We start from the raw sequence: 19,591 nt of genomic DNA, 5'->3' as shown, positions 1-19,591 counted from the left end.
CCAACCACTATGTTCTGCTGCCTCCCCATGGACATTTCATTGTAATAATTCCTATACAGGCAGTCATTTGGCCCCTTGAAAGTAAAGCCAATTACAAACTTTTAAGGAGAAACATTTACAAAGACAACAGATTTCTGGACTTCAGTGGTTGAAGGAATGTGGACCTTGAACTCAGATTTCATTCTACGGGAGCAGGTATTTGGTGTAACCACACACAGGCACAACTGTGCCTGCTGAGAGGATACTCAATGTTCCATTTTATACAGTCCTCACTGGAGTCTTCTGTACACATTAGATTTTAGATTTCTAAAATGTACCCAATTACATCTCTGAGGCACTGGCAACAGCAATGATCACATTGATAATACAGAAAAAACTAAATGTCTAAGAGATTGAAACATTAAATATTGAACACAAACATACAATAAACTGTACTTGCCTTATGTTTGAACCTCACTTTACATTACTATTTAATATCAGAAGTATGTAAATAGTGGAAAAATCAAACTTGCACGTAAAGAATAGTAGTAGCTGTTTCCCCAACTCACCTGACGTTTCGGAGGTTTAAGTTCATCTCTTGGAACAATATCGATGAGAAAGTCAAATTGATCAAACTTTGTAATTGCCATGGCAATATCATTCCTCTGTAACAATTCCAAAACAATGGAAATAATCCGTCAGTTTCAGAATCATCTGTTTGGTTGCTGAGTAAAATAAAAGTTGGGAATGCCTGTCATATGGAACTGAATTCTCATCCTTGAAGCCCCAAATGGTCCCACTCACATAACTAGTACTATTGATTCGGAAGCAGAGGGCAGGCAAGCAGAATGAGAGACTCATGGAAACCTTGAGCCACCACAAGCAATAAGAAGATCTGTAATGGCAAAATTATCCCCTTCCATCTCAGAGAGGAGCTCTCCCATTGACCTAGGTAATCCACCCCCGAGAGGCAGTAGCTAGGTCAACTGAAGAATTTTTCCAGGAGTTAGGTCAGCTTCACTACATCTCTCCATGGTGTGGATTTTTCACACCCCAAGTGACACAGGTGGGTCAACCTAACTTTTTAAGAGTACACCAGGCATCACTGGGTTAAGGTTTTAGGGGAAAAAACATAAACAAACATTTTTGAACATTTTAAAATCAAGAGTAAATTAAGATTGGATGTTTTCTAAAAGATCCACCAAAATAATTCCTAGAGTGTAAGTTCTATGGTTTATGACAGCAGTTCTCAAACTTTAGCAACCTGAAGATCCCCATTTTTATTTAAAATTTTTCTTGGACCCCCCCAAGCCTACTGATATTTATTTCCATTTGAAGAAAAACACTTTCCATCTCCCACTCCACCCCTTCCCCAAGGCCCTGCCTCACCTCTTCCTGCCTCTCCTCTTCCCTGCCTCTTTCCACCCCATCCCCCGAGCGCATCGTGTCTCCGCTCCTCCCCATCCCTTCCAGCATCCCCTGCACACCACTGAACAGCTGTTCCAAGGTGTGCAGGAGGCACTGGGAGGGAGGGGGAGCAGTTGATCAGGGGGGCCAGCAGCTCCGGACATGACTCACAGACCCCCTGAAGTACCCTCAAGGACCCCAGTTTGAGAAACGCTGGTCTATGTTATATAGGAGGTCAGATGAAAAGATCACAATGATTCCCTTCTGGCCTTACAATCTATGATACCATAAATAATTGTGTCTTAGAACAGCTGGCTCTAAAGCACATAAGAGAAAAGGCTGCTCTTGATTTAGTCACAGTTACACAGGAACTGGCTCAGGAAATAAGTGCATGGAGCCACTAATTCCCAGTGAACTTAACGTAATACGTTCAATATCCTCTCAAAGGGATAATTACAAGAGGTAGTGCCATGACACTGAACTTTAACAAGGGGACTTTTCTTTAGAAGAGTCAGAAACAACCTGAAGGAAAAGTGATATTACAGTGTACTACCAGGGAGACCGTTTAAGAACATTTTAGGGTCACAAAGTGAGCATCACCAAGGAGTTGTGGGGGGAAAATGGAGTTAACTAGGAATTGTTAGGAGCATATTTGAGAAAAATGGTATCCCAAGTGATGTTACAAGATCAAAGTTAACATATAAGATGGCAATTAAGAGGACTAAGAGGAAGCGTGAAGAGCGAAGAGTTAAAAGATAACAACTGGAAGATTGCAAAGTATATTAGAAGAAGCAAAGCCCACAAAAGAGAGTCAGCCAGCCTACCAAGATGAGAGGCTGGCATTGGAGACCAGGGATACTAAAATCCCGCCCCAAACTACTTATGGACTCAGGGGGTGATGCAGATATACATACCATGGAGTTACTTTTTCAGGTATAGTGTCAGATTGAGGTATTTAAAAAAAAAAAAAGAACTATAAGAGTGAAATTGTGTAAGTCACCATTACTGGATAGCATTTATCCAAGTTCTGAAGACACTCAAGAACAAAGTAGCTGAATTTCTAACAAACAAGGTAATTTGTCATTAAAAACTGCTTCAACAATAGATGACTGTATGATGACCAAAGCCGTAAAATGTCTTTAAAAAATCCTGGGTCTGATTCCAGGAATTATAGGAAAAGGAAGGGTCTTATTTGGTATTAAGAGAAATTCACTGAGGCTAGACTTATAAAGCATACACATGAGCACATGAGTGAGATATCTGCCCTTTCTGATGTTACCTAGGATAAAAAATTAGAAGGGCTATCAATCCTCACACTTCAGCTTATCTGAGGTATTCCAGGACATGTATCACCTTGGGTAGGCCTACACTACCCACTGGATCAGCGAGTAGCAATCGATGTATCAGGGGTCAATTTATCGCATCTAGTCTAGACACGATAAATTGATCCCCAAGCCCTCTCCCATTGACTCCGGAACTCCAGCGCTGCGAGGGGCGCAAGCGGAGTCGACGGGGGAGCAGCGGCAGTCGACTCACCACCATGAAGATGCCGCAGTAAGTCAATCTATGTACGTCAACTTCAGCTACGCTATTCTCGTAGCTGAAGTTGCGTACCTTACATCGACTCCCCCGCCCCCCAGTGTAGACCAAGGCTTTGGCATCTAAGTGTCAACAGTAGCTATGAAGAAAGTAAGGGAAAACACATTTTCATCTCTGCTCCACAGATATAATATATTTTAAAGGGGCACTGTTACAGCTGCAGGGTATTGCACCTCTATGCCCTCCTCCGTGGTACACTCCGGGAGCTCCTAGTCAGGTATCCAGTCTCCAGCAATCACCTGTCTCTGGTCAGGGACCCCATCTCACTCCCTTCTGAGAGGGAGTTTTAAGGCTGCATAAGGTTCATATTTAGAAAGTAAAAGGGGTCAGAAAACACAGACATGGCAGTTCAAGGTTTCATGGAAATAGCTCTCCATTACCTGCAGAGTCCTCCGCTTATTATCTTCAGTGTGTATCCATGCCCGTAGCGTCAATTCTGTTATGAATATTTGAGCAGCCTTGGCAAACAGCACAGGAGCTTCAGCACTAATCATCTGTAATGAAAAATGTGCATTTCATTCACTCATCAATGTACTACACTTGGTTATACCATAGAAGCTTGGTATCGTATTAACAGGTAAAAAGTCCAGGGATGAATGAAATGGTAGTCTGGGAGATATGGGGATTTCCACATTACATCTGAAGGCCATCTCATTGCAAGATGTGGAAGTCCAAAGGTCTACCAGTTTTCAATCAAGCGCTGTAACAGGAATACTGGTCAGTTACAATTTTCCTGAGAAGTTTATTTATTGAAATATGAAGGTTATCAGATTTTAATTTTGCATAGCTCACTGGCTTACCCTATGCTAACACAAAGTTTTGGTCAATCTTACTCTTTAACAACAGAAGTGAAACTCCACTAACAATTCACATGACAGACAGGCTTCAATTCACAGGTTAATAGTTTCTTCTTTCACTTTTCAGGCTAACTTACTGTAGAGGATATAATATGTATTGTGGAAACTTAGGTTACAATTAACATTTGAGGGCCAAATTTTCAGCACCTGTTTCAACTTTATGCTCATAAAACCCCTAACTTGCAGGAGCATATGGCACCAGTGTGTGTGAAGCTAGGTAGTCAGTCACCTAGTATGCTTGCACATGAATCATTTTTATGTGCGCAAATTTTGTTGGTGCAATGAGGGTACAAATTCAGAGGCCAGGTTGACGCCTCATTTAAAAATCTGGTCCTTGCAGTCAGAAGTTATCAATACTCATTTACAAAGTGACTTACATACTATGATAAGAAATGCAGGCAGAGTAAAAACGGATTGTAAAGATTAAATAAAAAAACACAAGTCTAACCAAAATTCATTTTCTTAGCAGAATCTGGCTCTAATTCCCTTTCTATTAGAACCATTTCCCTTTAGCTACCTTTCTTTTAGGCTTATTTCCTTGGATAATTTCCTTCCTGTTAAACAATGGCCACCCGGAAACAATATTATTTACTTTCCATCTCCCTTTGCCTTTCATTACAGAGAATTTGGCACTAATTTAGTCAAGGCACTGAACTGAGACTCAAGAGGCTTGGATTCAGTTTGGTTCAAAAGTTTTTTAAAAAAGTCTACATTAACAAAGGGAGCCAAAGAACACACCTTTTTCTCTGAGCTTATTTAAATGTTAAAGTCTCCCAACCTAAGGGTGGTATTCACAAGGAAAAGGATGGAAGTCATTGGCTCCATGAACTCTCTTGGAAATTGGTATCCTGTAAAATCTTCTAATTTAAGGCAAAAAGATCACTGGATAAGTAACAAAAAAATCCCTGATATTTATAGTAGGTTTTTTTTGTTTTTCGTGTTACATGAGTAGATGTGCCAGATTTCCCCTTAGACCTATGCACACCCTTATCCCCATATGGATAACTTGCCTCCATCACATGACAAATAAATACTGATTTCTTAGTTTGCTTGTTTCAAGGGTTCAGATCTAAAAATGTATGAAATATCAAAGGTCGCACTTCCGTGATAAAATGTAAAATATGATGTTTTGTACTAATATTTGAAATACCTTTATAGGGTTGTTGTTTTTTTAAAATGTTACTATGTTTATATTAAATGCTTTTGTAGTGCTGTGAATGCAAAAGCCACAGAAATAAGGAGGAGATATGAATATGAAAACTGAGAGACCGAAGCTAGTCATTACTAGAATTGGGAAAAGACTGAAAGTCATTTGCAAATGCTTTATTCAAGACGTCGGGAAATTTGTTTTTAAATGCAAAATGTACAAATTATGTGCCCTGCTATACAAGCCAGTTAAATAATGAAAGAAGTTATCCAACAATGTATTTGAAAAATACTGTGAAATCTATCAAGCTGCTAACAGCTGCAGCCGCCACAAAGGTGCAGTCAACTAATCTCCATAAGGCATCCTGAGTACCTCTTCTCTATAGGTCAATAAATAATCTCCAGAACTTAATGAATTAGGAGGAAGGATGACATTGTGGGCAAGGAACTGATCTGGGACTCAAGAGCCCGATTCAACTCCTGGCTTTCCTACAGTCTTCCTGTCTGACCTTTAGCATGCCAACTCTCTGTGCCTCAGTTCCCTATATGTAAAATGGAGATATTACTTCCATTCCTCACAGCGTTAACTCATTAATTTTTGTGAAGCACTCAGATACTACTGTAACAGGGGCCATATAAGTACCTAGATAGAGAAGGCTTTACGAGGCACCTCACTTGGCCTACTTCATTTGACATACACATATTCATCTTTATAGAGCACTCCTCAAAAAGAAACAATCACTCCAGTTTCTAGGGGGCTTTCATATCATCAACTGTGAAATTGTTCTGATAGCTGATGAGGTATTTTAATTCTTCTTCAGATTTCAAGAACAATAAGGTTGTTTTTCTTACATACACTGTGACCCAGAGAAATGACAGCTATCGTGCTCATCAACAGTGTTCATAACCGTATGTTTTGTTTCACAATGTAGAAGACCAAATATGAATTTACCTTCACATCTTCATCCAGTTTCATAATCTTCTTAATACGAGCCAGTGGAAGTTCCTGCACTCTGAAGTCTTTCTGCAGAGAGCAAAAAGGGAGACTTCATAAACTGTTCAACTACACATAATTCAAAACAAAAGAAAGAAATAAGTGATGTTCAGAAGAATTCAAAATTGGCCCTTTCTGCTTTAAACTGCATCTGTTTCCTGTAAGAGGCAACGGTTTTTATTCTCCAAGGTAAGGTAACTACAAACACCTGACATTTACCCTCTTATCCACTTTTCTTTGCCATTCTAAGTGTTACATATTATATAGTTTCCTCCTTCATCTGCCGAAGGATGCTGTACAATAGACAGCATAGCTGCTGCCTGCACTACAGGAGGTGGGCCCTGGAGCAGACACAGCAGGCTGCACTCCAAGCTCAACCTCATGGATCCTGCTCATTCTCCCCCCCACAACAGACTGCGCAGGAAAAGGAAAGCTCATGGAGGTAAGAGGCCAGGGGAAGACCTCTCACCTGCAGGCTGGCAACTGGGGGGCAGCTGCTGGAGTTTGCCAGATGACTAGGAACTAGGAGGATGTAAAAGCCTGTTGGGGGAGGAGGGGAGAAGAGGAGAGGGAGGACTGCGCAAACCTGCCAGTGGTAAGCAAGAGAGAAGGGAGGGCTCTGGGCAGTTTGTGTAAAGGAGAGAAGAAGTGGGGATCAAGTGCAAAGGAAACCAGGGCCTGCATTTCTGTGCACACACATTTGATGTGCATTTAAAGTTGAATTTTTAGCACACATTCAGCATTATTGGGAGGGGCCATTTAAAAAAAAAACTTGAAGACAACTAAAAACATGATTTGTTCTTTAAAAACGTGATTTTTATCCAAATTTCATGACTGAGTTTTGACTCAATTTTTGAACTCTTGGGGTGGGCAAAACTACTAATTGACTTGGTACCACATGCCATAAAATATAAAATTAACACGGCACACATTAAATGGTTAAAAACTGCTTATGTGTCAGATCTCAATCTAAATATCAACAAAAAATCATCATCAAAGAGGTCCCACAGGGATCACTTCTTGGCCCTATGCTATTTAACATTTTTATCAAGAACTCAGAAGAAAACAAAGCCATTATCAATAAAGTTGGCAGATGACACAAAAATTGGGAAAGTGGTAAATAATGAAGAGGACAGGTCATTGATACACAGCAATTCAGATTACTCGATAAGCTTGGCACCAGCAAACAAAATGCATTTTAATAGGGCCAAATGTAAAGTTGCACATATAGAAACAATGAACATAGGCCATACTCACAAGATGGGGGACTCTTATCCTGTGAAGCACTGATTCTAAAAGACTTGAAAGCTTTGGATAATCAGTTGAACGTGAGTTCCCAGTTCAAAGCTGTGGCCAAAGGGTTAATGCACATTTTGCATGTATAAATAGGGAAATATTGAGTAGGAGCAGAGAAGTTGTATCACCTCTGTATTTGGCACTATGCGACTGCTACCTGAAAATTGTATCTAGTTCTGGTATCCACAATTGAAGAAGAATGTAGATAAATTGGAAAAAAAGAGTTCAAAAGGCCAGGAAACATGCCTTAGGAGAATGAAAGACTCAAGGAGCTCAATCTATTTAGCCTAACAAAGAGACGGTTCCGAGGTGACTTGATCACTTTTTACAAATACCTACATGGGGAACAAAAATTTGACAATGGGCTCTTCAGTCTAGCAGACAAAGGTATAACTCACAAGATCCAATGGCTGGAAGTTGAAGCCAGACAAATTCGGACTGGAAATAAGGTTAAAAAAATTTTTAACAGCAAGGGTAATTAACTGCTGGACCAACTTTTTCATCCCTGGCAATTTAAATCAAGACTGGATGTTTTTCTAAAAAGGTATGCTCTAGTTCAAACAGGAATTAATTTAGGAAAGTCCTATGTTATGCGGGAGGTCAAACTAGATAGTCACAGTGGTCCCTTCCAGCCTTATTATCTAGAATCTTTGAGCTAGTTATGACTTCTCTGCAGATCTGAGACTCCTATCCAGAAAATCTCACAGTGATACAATTCTTCTCTAGTTTCTGCCACAGTTGAACAATATCTTACATTTGTGGTTATTTTTAGGGGGGAAATCTATTTTATTCCTATAAATAAGTACTATGGCTATTAGACATTGCATATATTGCGTATTTATTTTGGTTTAAGAGAAGCACTGCATGTTGTCTGGCTACTACCCAGCTAAGCAAGATTTAGGGGATCAATTCTTCAGCTTTTCTTTTTCCAAATTAAGCATCAACATTTTCACCACGCCTCTTCTAACTAATTCTGGAACTAACGTACCATTAGTACTATTTTCTACAGTTTCTCCAAGATTAGGTTGCATTTCTCTGTGTTTTATGGGGAAAAAAATTCTTAAATGGTTCCCCTTTTCCCAGAATTCTAGCTAAAGTGTGTACACCACAAAAACCCAAGAACGGAAATAAAGATGGTCTCAAAGAGCAGTCAACCAGAACAGTTTGTAACACAGGTGACTGCTTTGACCCCCCCCACACACAATACATGTAAATGAATTCTCAAAATTGCCCCGGTCCACATATGCTGCAGCACTCAGTGTGTTGGCTTTACGAGACATAATAATTTCAGTGCCTGATTATGTGCAAGGTGGCTGGATAGGACTGTTTTATAATTGTTTTTCCCTTCCAGACCTTATTAAAATTTTAATTCAGGCAGAAGCTTACAACTCAGTATTCAACATTTTTTAACTTGCAATGCAATAAACAGATTCACAAGACAGCAGTGTTAGAAATTAAATTGCCCATACTAGGTGAGCTGTAGAATAAACCCTTACCACATGCAGATGAAGACAAACTATAGCTCTTGCACATAAGAGCTCAGTGCACTAAGGGATCAAAGTAATTAATTCTGGTCTCTGCATACAGATTGCTACATCTGTTTCTTGAGCTGAGACTGTATAACATGCTGAAAGGGGAAGCTTATCTTTAGACTACTGTATCAGAATAGGGTTCTTCATTTCAAATGGACCATCTTCAAATTGAGCCCTTTTGTTTTCAGCTAATTTAAATTAAAACCAGAAAAGTCTGCATTTAGGAAAGACTACTTTAATGTTATAGTAGAGATGTTAGTTGCTCTTGAAAAGACATTTTTGTTATATGCCCTTATTCTCAGAGGCTTATCTTTTAAGTGGAAAAAATTTGGACAGTGAAATCTTTATTGCTCATTCTCAGCCTATAGGTGAAATTTTTAAAAATATATCTGATAAAATTTTGTTCAGCTCTGAGTTATTTAAACATGTGAAAAGTGTAGGGTTTGTGTGTATGTTTGTTAGTTAAATACTGTGCACTGTGTGTTCAGGTTATTTTTTAAAACTTCACACTTTCCAAATTAGTTCTTAAAGGGGGTATAATACTTTTGAAAGGAAGTTTATCAAAATTCCACCCTCAGAATCACATCTATAATACCTGCTAACTTGAATAGGAATAGGCTTATATAATAATGTAGGACAGAAAATAATGAAGATATTTTATTTGAAAAATAGAAGATAACACACCAAGATGCACTGGTCTAGCTATGCACAAGCAAGAGTTTGGGTATACTGAGCCCTAAACTGGCTATCACCTTGATATTGATGCTTAGATATCAAAGTGAAGTGCATAGAAATATCATAGATTAAACTAAATTGATCTAGATAACCTTGAATATTCTGAAACAAGTAATTACTGTAGAAGCCATAACTAAATATCCAGAAATTTGTGCATTTAAATTCTAACCAATAATGTTGCACAAATGTACTTCTTCCTCAGTGGATTTTACAACCGTACAGGAAAAATGGTAGGGGAAAGGCAGAAGCCCTACTACCAGTCTGTTTCAAAGTGGTTTAATCAGGTGAAGGAAGAAGCTAGTGAATTTCCACTGAGTAAGTATTGGGGAAACACCTAGCCCTGATCTCCCCCAGATGTACTTTGCAACAGAAAATTATTTTTAGGCCTGGCACTAAAGCTATAAGTGTTGCTACGAGTGAAACTTAAAAGACATAAAATCTGAATTTTTGAATGTACCAAGTCAGCAAGCAAGTTTCAAATAAAATGATATGACAAAATGTAAGCTCCTTTCTGGAAACAGAAAATAAAAATCAGCCTTCCATCAACAGATTTTCCTTAATTCTGGGAACATCTTAACAATGTTATATATTGTTTGCTAGAATGTGGCAACTATGGAGCAAAAGTGTATACAAATTTAGAAGCATTATCACCATTTTACATTATGGAATTCAAACAGTAGTAAGTACATGCCTAAACACACATTCCTAATCACTTGACCTCAGTTAATCAAAGGCAGCCAATATCCTGATAGAATCCACAGTCATCTTCATTTATTTCAAAACTGCTCCCCCCCCCCCCCCCCCCAAAAAAAAAAAAAAGGTTCTGAATACCGTTGAAACTTTCTAGGAAATTAAGTTACAACTCTTTATATTAAACAGTCTTTGATTCCATTCTCTCTTGCGTCTCCATAGACTATGAAATATGTACATTTGATTTCATTATTGCTGAGCTACATCCCAAATTTTGATAAAAATGTACATTTATAGAAATCAAAATACAGTTCAGCTACATAATGATCATTTTCTAACCCCACAGCTGGGCTAGGAAGGTTCATCACTGAAAGAAGCAAGCATGGGGCCAAGTTCTGCCTTGAGATACTTATGCACAATTTCCACTGTTGACTCCACAGGGAGTTATCTGTACAGATCTGAAGAAGAATTTAGCCAAACGTAGTTGGTTTTTGAAAATATTTTGCTATAAGACACTGAAGTAGCAGGTAACTCCTGTTGTACTAGACATTTTCTTAAGGTTTTTATCACATTATCAAAAGACACTCTCTTACCACTGTTAGATTTCGAATCTCCTCCATGACCCGAGGCCAGAAAGACTGTAGGCTTTGCTGAGCATCACTACTGCCAGCGGCACCAAAGCCACCATCTGTGGACATGGTGATAACTGGGGGAGGAAAAGGGGGGAAAAAAATAAACATTAGTAGAGATGGAGGAGACACTAGATTCAAAAAGTCCTAGAATTGTTCCTGAATCACTTTGCAAAACTCTCCAAACAAGACAAGACTATCAAGTTCACACAACAGTGTGTGAAACTACCTGTTCACTCCAACATAGTTTCAAAGATCTGAAGGTTGTCAAGAAATTACTCACTCCCTTTTATTATTGGAATGCACACACTATAGTTCTATTGGATGTCTAGTCCAAAAGGACTATTATGATGTTCACTGAAGAATTAAAAGACCACCAATATCTTATCAGATCTGAAAGGACTGCAAACTTACTAGAGTAAGCACCAATGAAGAACAGGGTGAGCAAACAGGAGGTCATCTCTATTTTGGCTTCCATCCACTATGAGTTATCTACACTAGTACTGGTTTTTAAAAATTAGAATCGACTTAATTCAACAAAATCAAAGGAATTGCAGCTACTACTCTGCACTAGCCCACACCCTGTAAATCACAAATGTTGTGATTACACACCATCTCTGAAGTAGCTACATGCAAGAGGAAGCGTTAAGGCTGGACTGTCAACTTCACACAGAATTTCCATCTAATTTAATGCTATTTTAAAAGAAACACAGTCAACTTAAAGTTAAATGTATTTTTAAAATGACTTTACAGTTCTGCACCTATTTGAAACCTGACAATTTCTGTGGTTTTATAATCCCATTTGCTTATTATTTTTAAAAACACATTTCTCCCATCAGGTGCTGTGTGAAAGATACAAACACCAAGAGCAACTAACTGGCTATACACAAGATGCTGTTAAATTCACAAAATAAACTGAATATTCTCTCTAATCTAATTCAATTTAAAGTAATTTTCTTCACACAGTGCACAGTCAACCTGTAGAACTTGTTACTAGGGGGATATTGTGAAGGTCGAAACCATAATGGGGTTTAAAGAAGAATTAGATAAACTGATGGACAACAGGTCCATCAATGACTATTAGCCAAAATGGTCAGGAATGCCACCCCATGCTCTGGGTGTTCCTAGCCTCTGACTGCCAGAAGCTGGGAGTGGATGTATCAGTCAATGATTGACTGTTCTGTCCATTCCCTCTGAAGCACCTGGCATTGGCCACTGTCAGAAGACAAGATACTGGACTTGATGGACCATTGGTCTGACCCAGTATAGCCCTTTTTATGTTATGTTTTCATTACAAAAGTAATTAAAGCATTTTCAGCAAGAAGTGAGATTTTTTTAAGCTGAAGGTGTCTACTTACCCTTTTTCATATTTTATTAAAACTATGCTTGTCATTTAGAACTCTAGAACTGAAGTTTGGGAAGCAAATTCTGTTAGACTTTAGAACTATACAGAATTTATTTCATGGACACCTTATAACCTGTACCTTGATAAGAGACCAAACTTAAGATGTATGCTAACACTTGCAATTGTGATTAACCAATATACAAAATATACAGCAACTGAATTACAACCACCATGGAGAAGAATAGTACTGACAGGCAGTTAGCTATACTAAGTTAAAAAAAATTTTTTTTTTTTAAAAAAATATCGAACTTGGGTTTACTTGCCACAAACACTGAGCCAATCCTGTACCCTTCATATGCAAGTAACTCCCTGAAGAAACTGCAAGACTGAAAAATGTGTGGCTAAAAAAATGTTATAACATTTAAGCCAGAAGCAGCTAATGCTGGACAAGCCCAAATATGCTCTTAGAAAGCACTTTAATTGCAAAGAAATAGCTTTACAGGAGGGAAAAAAAGGCACTAAGGGGGAAGTGTGATTCCTCTAGAACTTATGACAATCTAACAATCTTTAACACTCTAGAAAAAGAATGCTTAAGATGTGCTGTGTTTGCACACTAGAATCATTCCAATTCTGAGGGCATGTATGAATTACAGAAATGTAGAACACTGTAGGACAGAACTTGTTATTCCCCAGGAATAAAAAGTGTTTCAGGGAATGCCAAAAGAGTCACTACTCACTTCCCAAATGAACAAAGAAATTAAATGTTATGGTAAATTTTCTCTTGGGTCATCCAAAGCTGCTCTGATGTTTCCGTTTAAAAAAAAGCCACTTCTAAAAGTTCAGCGGGTTGTGGAGAGAGAAACCATGTGCTGTTTTTCAGAAGACAAATCTTAACATACTTAGTGATATTTGTGTCTGGTGATATAATGGGAAAAGGCATGGGGCAAAAAATTTTGAGCTGGCATATTAGGTACAATTCCCATTCACTTCTGATCTAATGCATATAATGGTTTATTCCTGCCTCTTCAAGGTGAAGGAGGATTGTAGCAAAGTAATTTTAAAGTTTTATGTGATGTGGTTTAGAATGTTGTCTGGGGGAGATTACTGGTGGGCTTTAGACCCGTCGTGCCAAGTACAATAATTACTCTTCATAAAAGAATATTGTTAGATAAGCCTACAGTAGGACATTCATGGCTAGTTTAGTACAAACTAAACTGTACACTCTTAAATTCAGGACATACTGAAAGAAGTGCTGTGAATGGTTACATTTAATTTTTTTAATTTGTTGGGGTAGTTTGACAGGATACAAAAACCTACAAAAATGAGATTAACCTACAAATATTTGGCTAGTATCCAAACTGTTGCAATAATGGTAAAAATCAAAGCAAAGGCAATTACAAAATTTCTCTGGAAACAAATGACCAGCGGGTTATTCAGTAATTCTAACTGCAGCCAATTTTCATAATTAAACCGCCTATGAATGAAAAATCTTCAAATATTTAAAGGAAAATAAAGGTAGATAAAATACTTTAAGTCTTGTAACTGAATTCTGAATTTGTGCACCTCTGCTTTGTCACATGAAGAACAGAAATATAGATTTAGGAATGCACAAGCTAATCCTTGAAATCTGCTCTGTGATGGCAATATGCTCTTATGTAACTGAACTCACATATCAACAACACTAAGACAGGACAGGAACTTTCCCCCAACTCATGATGCAATTCACTCAAAAGGCAAAATCAACAGTTATTCAAGATTATAGTTCAAAGATGATTTGCATTCAAATCTATTTCATACCACAATGAATTACAAACAGCAAGAAACAGAAAAGCAAAATGAAACAAACCAAGAAAAAAGCCAACCACCAGCCACTAGGAAAATATTTCTAAAACCTACATGGATCTTACTAAATTGTTTTATCTAATGCTGAGTAAGGCTTACAGAAATACTATGCAGTAGACTATAACCAAAATATGGGAAAAAAAACAAAATAGTAAAACGTTGTCAAAAACACTAAAATCAAACCAGAAATGTTTTCATGATTTGTCATTAATGAAAATAGTTTAATTAAACACTGCAGCATTGTTTTTGTGCAGGAGAATAAAAAATTAAAGTGATTGTCAATTTCACTTTCTGCTATAATTAGACTGTCTAATCTCAGCAAAATTCTGAAAGTAAGCAAAGGGCAAGATAAGTAATACACCCAAGATAAGTAACACATATACATTTTTAACACCCTCTCCTTCAGTTTTATTCAAGGTGGCATTTGCAAAAAAGATAAAGAATAGATTAGTATTTTGGAAGTATCCTTTTAAAATTACTACTGCCATATGAAATGCATTAGAACCTCAGAGTTATGAACACCAGAGTTAGGAGCTGACTAGTCAACCACACACCTCATTTGGAACTGGAATTATGCAATCAGACATCAGCAGCAACAAAAAACCCCCACAAATACTATATAATACTGTGTTAAACGTAAACTACTAAAAAAATAAAGGGAAAGTTTAAAAAAAGATCTGACAAAGTAAGCAAGCGGTTTCTGTGTTTGTTTCATTTAAATGAAGATGGTTAAAAATCAGCATTTTTCATCTGCATAGTAAAGGTTCAAAGCTGACTGAAGTCAATCTTCAGTTGTAAACTTTTGAAAGAACCACCATAATGTTTTGTGCAGAGTTACAAACAACCACAATTCCCGAGGTATTCACACTGAGGTTCTACTGTACGGACTTGCTTTTATGACTCATTATTTCCGAACGTGAAATCTGTACCACATGAAGAAAAGTTGAGGTTCTTGAATCTTTTCCTCTCGAAATAGAAATGACAGCTTTTGATGTAATAAGCACTGAACATGACTGTATCAAACTGTATATCATTGCTCATATCAATAATGAAAGGTAGTGCAGTTTGTTTTTAATTGAGAATCCACTCCAATTAGACTGTTCAAAATGACAATGAATTGGTGAATAAATTACTATGTTAGACAGGAAGGACAAGGAAGTGCTAAAGTTACACTAATGAAAAGCTTTATTCTCTATTGTCTGTATCTGCTAAAGCAAGTTTTCCCTTGTATTCCATATATACCTATTGTACAAATTAGCACAAGATCTTGAAAGAGCTCAAAACCAGTTTAATCTAGTCATTTAGAATTTTGAAGGTTTCAGAGTAGCAGCCGTGTTAATCTGTATTCATAAAAAGAAAAGGAGTACTTGTGGCACCTTAGAGACTAAAATTTATTTGAGCATACGCTTTCGTGAGCTACAGCTCACTTCATCGGATGCATTCAGTGGAAAATCCACATCCGATGAAGTGAGCTGTAGCTCACGAAAGCTTATGCTCAAATAAATTTGTTAGTCTCTAAGATGCCTAGAATTTTAAAAAAACCCTTAACAAGTTAAAATCGTATCTTCAAAGTAAATAAATACAAGACCAATATTTCAGAATGCAGAATCAACAGCCTAGTGGTTGACTCAAAGATAATTGCTACTTTAAATAACTGCTTGAGATAATTATTAGGAAACTGTAAAGAGACGGCAGTTTGAGGTTACTACAGAGCTATTAATAATTATCCCCAGTAAAAAAAACATACTGCCAGAAACACAATGCACCAATGACTGATGTGCCCGTGAAGGAATGCTATGCTGATAGAAACTATTTAAAACAAACTTGGATATCTGTCTCCTAGGCAGGTTAGACCATCTTGAAACATTAATGCAAGAAGTCATTGGCATAAGAAAAAAAAATAAAAATCACATTTGAGTTAGAAAGTCAGGCTGCAAAAGGAAAAAGAAAAAGAAAGCAAGGAGGATTACACCGATCTAACCGTTTTCCTTCAGTTTAATTAGACCAAGGGGGGGGGGGGGGGGATAAAAAAGGGTCAGTGGGAAGAAAAAACTGTCATTTCTCAAAGTACACAACATTTGATCAAACAGATGCGTTTTGTACAATCTGCAGAACACATAGGTTTAAAGAAATAGTTTACAAATCAGGCTTGTAAGTGTTGGAGAGAGATGGTTCTACTTCAAAGGATACTACATCTGCCTATGTCAGAGAAAGGATCAAGAAAAATATACAAAAAGAAAAGGAGTACTTGTGGCACCTTAGAGACTAACCAATTTATTTCTCTAAGGTGCCACAAGTACTCCTTTTCTTTTTGCGAATACAGACTAACACGGCTGTTCCTCTGAAACCTGTCAAGAAAAATATATTGATTTAGCTAAACTGCTATACAGAAACTGATTTAGTTAATTTTGTCCACACAAGAACAGGATTGCACACACTGATTTCAATTTACAAATTCCTTATGTCAGATTTGATTTAAACTAAATTAATATAAAGTAAATAAACCAAAATTAAAATGCCCACACAAGAAGACAGTTGCACTGATTTAACTACACCAGTTTCTAGAGCAATTTAGTTTTAACTGATACACATTTATTGTGCTGAGAAGGCCTAAGACTTCATTACATTTTGTCTCTCTTCCCCTGAAAACTCCTCTCTCTGGGATGTATTGTGAACCCTTGGGATCTTCATATTCCCTACATTAAGCTCCTCTCTGCATTATCTCGTCACTATCCTTTTAGCACCGGACATGAGTGCACAAAGAAGTCCCAACAATGCTGCTCTTTAATGTAGCCAGCAGAATCAATGCTGAGAATTACAAAGCCAAAAACAACCTCTGTATCGGCAGGTTACCACAAGAAACAACATTTACAAACATTATTAAATCTTACAATCAACCCTATGAGGCACAGAAGTTCTACTTATTCTCCAATTTAAAAAATTGGGGTTATTTTGGAAAACGGCCTTAGCTACTCAATGCTTCTTTTTTTTTTTTGCCCCAATTTTATAAAGGGGGAAAAAAAAAAAACATTGAGTAGCTAAGGCCATTTTCCAAAACGTTCTCCAATTTTCGGTACCGAAATTTAGCACTACTGGAAGAGGGGTAAAAAAAAAAAAAAATCAGGCCAAAGATATCTGCAGTTGAGCACCCAAGAGTTAGGCACCCAAATCACAAGCTACTTTTAAAGATTTTGACTTAAGTACTTCAACCCAAGATGCACAGCAAGCCAATATCAGAGCCTGGAATAGAACTTGATCTTTCTGGCAGCTGGCTGAAATAAAACCAATATAAAATATGAAATAAAATATGAAATAAAACCAATATAAATATGAAATATGAAATAAAACCAATATAAAATGACCCAAAATAGTAAAAGGGACATAACACTTCCACAGGGAAAAGGTTATAGTCTTGCAGCAGAAGAGGACTGTAATTTAAGTAGAAGCTCTCAGTGTGAAAGAGACCCTTAAATTCAAAAGCAGTGTCAACACGAACCACACGCCTCTGCTGACTAGCATCAACAGCATCAAGAGAAATAAAGAACACAGCATAATTAAAATAAATCACTAGAGTTTATGGTGGATGATATGATTTTTATGATGCTATACTACATGAAACTAGAAATGTATTATCCCATCCCACATTTCTGTAGAGGGATAAACTCAGACTGGGACGATCAAATTTCAGAAGACTAGAGGAAATTAAACAAAATTGCTTGCCCCCAGGCTAACAGCTTTATCTACAGATCTCTAGATTGCATCCCATTCCTGTGTGAAATGTTTTTTTCCATTTTGCATTTTAAAGCTGTATGTGAAAAATATGTGATATACAGTAGCTCTTCTACTCAAGAGGAAGACAAAATGTAGTGCTAGAGTGAAACAATCTACTGAATAGTCACTGGAGTTTTTGTATGCCTAAGTAGCTGTTTATGGTTCTGCTTTCGCTCTTTATGGAAGCTTCATGATTGTACATAACTGTGGTATGTAACCAATCATTCAAATGAGCTCTTGTACCAGATGACTGGAGGATAGCGGATGTGACACCCATCTTAAAAAAGGCTCCAGAGGCAATCCCAGTAATTACAGGCCAGTAAGCCTAACTTCAGTACCAGGCAAAATGATTGAAACTATAGTAAAGAACAGAGTTATCAGACACACAGATATGAACACAATTTGGTGGGGAAGAGTCAACATGACTTTTGTAAAGGGAAATCATACCACATCAATCTCTTAGAATTCTTTGAGGGGGCCAACAAACATGTGGACAAGGGTGATCCAGTGGATATAGTGTACTTGGAATTTCAGAAAGCCTTGACAAGGTCCCTCACCAAAGGCTCTTAAGTAAAGTAAGCAGTCCAGGACTAAGAGGGAAGATCCTCTCATGGACCAGTCACTGGTTAAAAGATAGGAAACAACGAGTAGGAATAAATGGCCAGTTTTCAGAATGGAGAGAGGTAAAAAGCAGTGTCCCCCAGGGGTCTGTACTGGGACTACTGCTGTTCAACATATTCATATATGATCTGGAAAAAGGGGTAAATTGTGAGTTGGCAAAATTTGCAGACAATACAAAATTATTCAAGATAGTTAAGTCCAAAGCAGACTGCGAAGAGTTACAGAGGGATCTCACAAACCTGGGTGACTGAGCAACAGAATGGCAGATAAATTCAATGTTGATAAATGCAAAGTAATACATATTGGAAAACATAATTCCAATGATACATACAAAATGATGGGCTTTAAATTAGCTGTTACCACTCAACAAATACCTTGGCGTCATTATGGATAGATCTCTGAAAACATCCGCTCAATGTGCAGTGGCAGTCTCCCCCCCACCAAAAAAAAAGCAAACAATGTTAGGAACCATTAGGAGAGGGATAGATAATGAGACAGAAAATATCATAGTGCCCCTATATAAATCCATGGTAAGCCCACATTGTGAATGCTGTGTATAGACCAGGTCACTCATCTCAGAAAAAGATATAAGAATTGGAAAAGGTACAGAGAAAGGCAACAAAAATGATTAGGGGGATGGATGGAACAGCTTCCGCATGAGGAGAGACTATGAAGACTGTCATCTCTTTTCCAAACTCAAAAGTCCCAAAGAGGAGATAAGATAGAGGTCTATAACATCTTGATTGGTGTAGAGAAAGTGAATAAAGGAATGTTATTTACTCCTTTCTCATAAACAAACTAGGGGCCACCCAATGAAATTAATAGGCAACAGTTTAAAAAAAAAAAGAAAAGAAAAAAGGAAGTGCTTCTTCACACAATGCCCAGCCAACCTGTGGAACTCATTTTCCAAGGGATGCTCTGAAGGCAAACACACTATCATGAGGTTCAACAAAGGATTAGATAAATTGATGGACGATAGGTCCATCAATGTCTATTAGCTTTTAGTCAGGGAGGCAGTACGATACTCTGAATGTCCCTAGCCTCTGTTTGCCAGAAGCTGGGAGTGGACGATAGGGGACGGATCACTCAATGACTGCCTGTTCTGTTCATTCCCTCTGAAGCACCTGGCCTTGGCCACTGTCAGAAGA

The 19,591-nt window shown here is 37.7% G+C and overlaps 1 protein-coding gene across 4 annotated transcripts in view; it reads right to left on the bottom strand.

The window, feature by feature from the left end:
* Positions 1–19,591, bottom strand: part of NFYC (nuclear transcription factor Y subunit gamma) — a 56,863-nt gene that overhangs the window by 17,033 nt on the left and 20,239 nt on the right. For 3 of the 4 annotated variants that reach the window (XM_048825703.2, XM_075121283.1, XM_048825701.2), the window contains exons 2-5: positions 10,829–10,941; positions 5,941–6,012; positions 3,366–3,479; positions 549–644 (exon numbers count right to left, since the gene is read on the bottom strand). In XM_048825703.2, coding sequence (XP_048681660.1) covers positions 549–644; positions 3,366–3,479; positions 5,941–6,012; positions 10,829–10,933 — 387 coding nt within the window. In that variant the 5' untranslated portion in view covers positions 10,934–10,941. The remainder of the gene's footprint in view (positions 1–548; positions 645–3,365; positions 3,480–5,940; positions 6,013–10,828; positions 10,942–19,591) is intronic. The other variant, XM_075121284.1, reaches the window with a different exon arrangement.

Source organism: Caretta caretta, chromosome 19, assembly GCF_965140235.1.
Source record: "Caretta caretta isolate rCarCar2 chromosome 19, rCarCar1.hap1, whole genome shotgun sequence".
In the NCBI taxonomy this organism is placed as follows: Eukaryota; Metazoa; Chordata; order Testudines; family Cheloniidae; genus Caretta; species Caretta caretta.
Note: the sequence above shows the minus strand (reverse complement) of the source record. Positions and strands in the feature narration are given on the sequence as shown.